Below are 6000 nucleotides of genomic sequence, written 5' to 3'. Positions count from 1 at the left end.
AAAGAAAAGAAAAATTTCACCTGAAATAAACAAAATCAATTCTACCTTCTCTGAAGCAATCAGGCTGGTTAGCTACCATCCGAGCTATAAGAGTGGGACCATTTGTGACGTGAAGAAGTGCCTCTGCTACTTCTGCTGGCTGGAGCAAGGCCGGAAGTTCCGCTAACGCAATACACAACACATCGCTAACTTCTTCTAAGTAACAGGGATTATCAAACAACTCTGAGGATTTATGATAAAAGTCCTGGCGTGGTTCACGTATCTAGAATTACAATAGATTTATATTAATGAAATAATAAAAATGTAGTATAAATCTATACAATTTATCCAATGAATAATGCATTTTGATTACTGTACTGCACCATAAGGAAAAATGACAATTTTGAAGATACTTTGTATTTTTTCCTAACTAATACAAACCTGGAATTATTTATGTGGATTATCTTTTGGCAGAGCTGGAAGTGCGAGGTGGCAACCCTACCTAACCACTGTAGTGGGTAGGCAGGAGATGGTTAGGGGGTACCCAGCCACCTACATCTACTCACACATCAGTGAACTACATAATCTTTTGACTGCAGGCACGACCTACTGGGGGATAGGTGATGGTGGGACAATTTATATATATAACTCCAGGTTTGTATTAGTTAGGAAAAAATACAATTATCTCCAAATTTGTCATTTGTTCCCAGACTAACAAACCTTATGTTATTTATGTGGATGACTCACCCTTGGGAGGGTAGAAGTCCGACTTCTGGCTTAGTCATTGACCCGGGTTTACCTAGTACAGTATTCGACTGTAATTGAGGAAAATCTTGCCACCTCGCTTATCAATATCAAGTGAGAATGATAGCGGCCTGAGCAACTGAAATAGTTGTGAGAGATTCCATATGAACGTCTAGGTAAGAGCAATCCGAGTTTAAATAGGAATTGAAACCAAACGACATTTCCCAATGTTTACCTTGCAGGAAGCAATGGGGCCATGTACAAGTATATTAATTCATGACTATACTAGGTTACACAAGAAAAAATATTCACTTTTCTTAACAAAAGAATGATAAAGAAAGCTTAAACGTTAACAGTCAGAAGTAATTGATGACTGGAACAACTTATATAGAAGCAACTGAGAATAAGGAATGTTTAAGGCATTCAGTACCTGCAGAGGTTGAAGCTAGCTTACAGAGGGACACATGGCGCTATACCCCAAGAGACGGGAAGATGAAGAAAGGAAAAAAAGCCAGGCATAGTGTACTCTCATTCATCCCAAACTTAATCCTGGTAACCAATGCCTCAACCATCTGCTACTTGTCCAACAAGGAGCCTGAGGTATTCTTAAACCACTTGTTGAGTAGCCACCACAGGACTGATAGTAAACGTATCGAGTCTCCTGTGGGTCACGTCTTGTAAATAGTGAGCGGTGAAGGTTGTTGGACACTTACGAACTCCCGCTTGTAATACCTGCAACATGGAAAAGTTGCGCTTGAATGCCAGGGACACACTGATGCCCATGAAATCGTGAGCTCTTCGTCTTCGAGCTGGAGGAGGTTTGGGATTTAAATCACCGTCTATGACCTTGCAAATCCATGCTGAAATAGTGTCCTTAGTAACTCTCCTCTTAATCCTTCCTGAGCTAACAAATAAAGATCTTAGACGGGGTCATGTGGTTGCAGTGCGTTCAAGATATGTCAAACTCCTCACTGGGCATAGTAACAATTGATGTGGGTCATAGATTACAGAATGTAGACTCTTAATCTGAAAGGGCCCGAATCTAGGGTGCAGTACCCCAGGATTTTGAGTCATCTGCCACCCAACATAGCAGGTCTGTCACTTGGTCCTGAGTAATATGAATTAGAGTGTCCAGGGAGTCTGAGTGTTGGTTCCACATGGACTTCAGGTGCCATTCCAGGGATCTGATCCTGATCCATTTGGAACTACACAGACAAGAGGGGTTAAGTGACCTAAAAGATGTAACCACTGTAGGGCTGGTAGATCTTCCCGTCTGAGGAAGAGTCTTGCCACTTCTCTCCCCCTGTGTACTATGTCATCTGATGTTCAGACTTTCTGTTTGTTGGTGTCTATAATCCTACCGAGATATACCAGTCTCTGAGATGGAAGCAGTGATGACTTCTCAAGACCTAACATGATTCCCAGATCCTGAAAAAACACTAGACGTATGTCCCGGTAATGCAGAAGGGTCATCTCCGAGTCTTCTAGAATCAGCCAATCATCGAGATATCTGAGAAGACGAATGCCGTTCTTGTGAGCCCAAGGTGACACTAGGGCGAACACCCTGGTGAAGACCTGAGGTGTCGCAAGACCAAAGCAGAGACCCTTGAACTGGTATCTTTTGTTCTCATGTATAAATCTGAGATACTTCCTGGAAGACGGATGGATTGGGATCTGGAAGTATGCGTCCTTGAGATCCAATGTGCATATTAAGTCCCTGGGATTTATAGCCTGGGAGACTATGTCTGCCATCTCCATTCTGAATGGAGTCTACTGGGCAAACTTGTTCAGGGGAAAGAGATCTATGACTGGTCTCTAGCCACCAGACACCTTCTTCAAAAGAAAGAGTCGATTGTAGAAGCTTAGAGACCCATCCAAGAGTGCCCTTCTGCAGCACTGTCTGGACTTCGCCCCACGGGGCCAGCTCCTCTACGGATTCCATCGTATAGAAACTAAACAGAATTAGATCCCGAGTCAGAGGAAGAGATTGAATGAACAAGACGCGATACCCTACGCCGATAACCTCAATCATCCAGGGATCTGCCCCATGATGCTGCCACCTCTGCAAAAGGTACTGCAGGCATTCTCCCACTGGTGTTTGGAGGTCAGGATTGCCCTCCCTAGCGGGAGCAGCCACCTCGGTCACTCCCTTTACTTTCTTTCTTGCCTTCTGCTCTTTGTACTGAAAGGGACGCTTAGACACCTTTGAAGATCCAGAGGACCGAGAAGTTGAGGGGTTAGAGGTGCAAGGCAGACTCCTGGAAGGCTGTGAGGGTCTTTCGTAGGACCAGGAAGTTATGGCCCTTGGGAGGAGAGAATCCTTGGGGGGATTTTCTCCAATGTCAGCTGTCTACTTTATCTCTTCTGGAACAAAGAGTGAGGTACCCTTGAGAGTGAAATTCCTCCCAATGATGGTACCCAGTCGCTTGAGGATGACGTTCGCCCACAAGTTGACGGCGTGGTGCAACAGAAACTCAAGCATGTGGGTACCTGACAACCGGAAGGACTCCAAAGACTTCCTTGTGGACTCCTTAAAAAGTTTTTTGGAGCTCACAACGTGGCCTAAAGACCACAACCATAGGTCAAACTATGAAGCCTCCGGCATGGCGTACTTCGTGCCTCGCTCTATGTTGAGGAGCTCAGCAACCAAAAGTGAAGCTCTCAAGGAAGAAAAAGTTTAATTAGGAAGACTCCTAGTAAGAGATTCTACTGAGGGGTCGAGAATCAAGGTCGAGTGTGGTTCATTCTCGACCTCATAAAACTTTCTTTGCAAAAGGAAAGGAAGTGGAAGAGACCTAGCAGAGGAACCTGCTCTCGAGGAACTAGAAATTCCTGCTATCCAGGAGATAGTTTTCCTTCTGGCTGCTGTCAATTCCTTCCACCATGGCAGAATTGCGCTGGTCTTAGGGGGTCTCTGAGTTCCGAAGAGCTCATCTAAAAGCATCGCTAGGAGGTAGTACCAGGATCTTGCAGCTTATTTATGGCCTCTTGCAAGCTAGGACCTGCTCGAAGGCATGCTCTGACACTCTACGCTCCTGTTCGGAATGGAAGTTTGGACTCGCTACCCTTGGGAGAAATTTCTCGTCCGTGTCCAAAACATTGTCTACCTCCAAGCTCTCATCCATAGGAGCCTGGGGTAGGTCCAAGTCATCAAAAGGGTTGCGAGAGGGACCTACCTTAGGGGACCTCCTATCCATCTCTATCCTACGAGCCTCCCTTTCCCCTAGTGTTCTTAAGTACCATTTTAGTCTTTCGACTCTTTCGGAGGAGGAAATTGGGCCTCCAGAATGGAAGGATTTGGAACTTACGGTGATTTTGATGCACTAGTCACGGGAACTAAGGATTCTTTCTCTGCAGGTAATTTAGACACCAGACGTTGGTCCAGGGGAACCACTTCTATCTGATGAGGCTGGAAGGAATGAATAGAGATTTCCCTAGGCGAACCAAAATCCCTACTCGCATGGGGCTCGATGAGATCAGCATGAGGTGCTGTGTTGTGTCTCATCTTTCTCTTCTGCCACATAGTCAGAATATCCTTAGCCTTGACCAGGGTTAAGGGAAGGCATTCCAGAGATTGGTGTGCAGTGGAAGGCACCCTATTATCAGCACCAAATCTAGATGGAGAAGATCGCTGTGCCTCATTACCTTGAGTAATCTTTCTTCTGGGATCAAGACACCAGAGAGAGGAACCTGACTCCGAACTCTCAAGAGGAATTCGAGGGGTAGCCCTGACTTGAGCAAGTGAGGGGTGGCCCTGACATGAGAGGAGATGAACCGGGGCAACTTGAAGCGTTGGAGAACGTGCCACCTCAGTGGAAAGCATTTGAGAGCGCCGCATAGGCAAACACTTACTTAGCTAAAGCACCCTAAGTAGCAAAGGGCGCTGGAGGTAGCTTAACCAAATGCCTTTCTGAGGGTTGTTCAATAGAAAGATCAGGTTCGGTCGGAGGTCGCTGAGGAGAGGTACAAACGGTGGAATGTCACGGGATTGTTGAATGCGAACATCAACCTTTTCCTCGTGAAAAGGGCACCTTAGGCCTCGATTGTGAATGTTCTGTTCATGATCGTGAGTGCCTTGCTCGTGATCGGGAATGGTGTGAATGTCTAGAGTGATTAGCTCGTGAATGAAAGCGTTGGCCTCATGATTGTGAACGTCGCCCTCGTGATTGTGATTGTCGACCTCGTGAATGTGAGCGCCGCCCTCGTGAACATGAGCGCAGCCCTCTTGATTGTGAGCATAACCCTCTTGAACGTGAGCGCCAACCCTGTGATCTAGAATGCGAGCGTCTAGATCTAGACCTAGAGCGTCTAGCTTGTGATCGTGAAGTTCGCAATCGTGAGCTTTTAGCTCATGAGTCAGAACGCCTTCCAGAAGAAGAGCTCCGAGACCATAATAACCTTTGGTCTTGTGAGCGTGAAGCTCTAAAGCTTGAATGCCTTCACAAGGAAAAGCGCCGAGATCGTGATGACCTTCGATCTCTAAAATGATTTTCGGATCGCCGTGAACGACGTCCTGATGTAGATTGTTCCGAAGGATGAGAAGATTGTGAGTCTCGCCCTTGTGAACGGCTAGCAGATGGAATGCTCGCCGCTTGAAGATCATCACTACCTGCAGCTGGAAGAAGGTTAGCTCGCGAGGTGGAACCATTCCCGTGAGGAAGAACAGAAGGCTGTAGATTAGTAGACGACGAAGTACCATGATGGCGAGTGGGTTCGTCATCAGAATTGAGACTGTTGGAAGGGCCAACACAAGCGATCGGCTCATCCACTTGTGGAAAGGCCAGGAGATGTTGAAAGGTGGACCTCGCACATGTCCAGAGCATAAGATGCTGTAGGCTTAATAGAAAGATCCTTCCTAGCACCACGCTGATGGAGTTGCAACAAAACTTCCTTTGAATGGGAAGCAGAAACCCCGAAAGATGGCCACGCCTGCAACACATCTGCACATGAAAATGGTTCCCCGCCGGCTGGAGGTGAAGGTGCTCCACTAGTGGAAGCAACAATCCCCCATTATCCTAGGGTTGCCACGAGTTATCAGGTCTGCGCTCCCACTCGATCGTTCCCCGGAGGAAGGCAAGCTAGGAGGAGCTTTGGAAAGAGATTTAGGCATACGTGAAGAAGAGGCTCGCGCTTTCTTCGCCCCGGAGGGAAAAAGATCACACTTAGCCTTCTTCTTCATACGGTGCCCAAATTTCTTCTGCTGGGAGGCAGGTAACTCCCTACACTAGTTAAAAGGCGGGCCCCACTCACAGCGATGACCCTTGCAGGCCAGAAATA

General features: G+C 46.8%; 1 protein-coding gene across 2 annotated transcripts in view; it reads right to left on the bottom strand.

The window, feature by feature from the left end:
* Positions 1-6000, bottom strand: part of IntS2 (integrator complex subunit 2) — a 213099-nt gene that overhangs the window by 166339 nt on the left and 40760 nt on the right. For both annotated transcript variants that reach the window (XM_068383054.1, XM_068383055.1), the window contains exon 3: positions 46-262. In XM_068383054.1, the coding sequence (XP_068239155.1) occupies positions 46-262 (217 nt within the window). The remainder of the gene's footprint in view (positions 1-45; positions 263-6000) is intronic.

Source organism: Palaemon carinicauda, chromosome 11 (assembly GCF_036898095.1).
Source record: "Palaemon carinicauda isolate YSFRI2023 chromosome 11, ASM3689809v2, whole genome shotgun sequence".
Classification (NCBI taxonomy): Eukaryota; Metazoa; Arthropoda; class Malacostraca; order Decapoda; family Palaemonidae; genus Palaemon; species Palaemon carinicauda.
The sequence above is the reverse complement of the archived record's forward strand: the minus strand, read 5'-3'. Positions and strand labels throughout refer to the sequence as shown.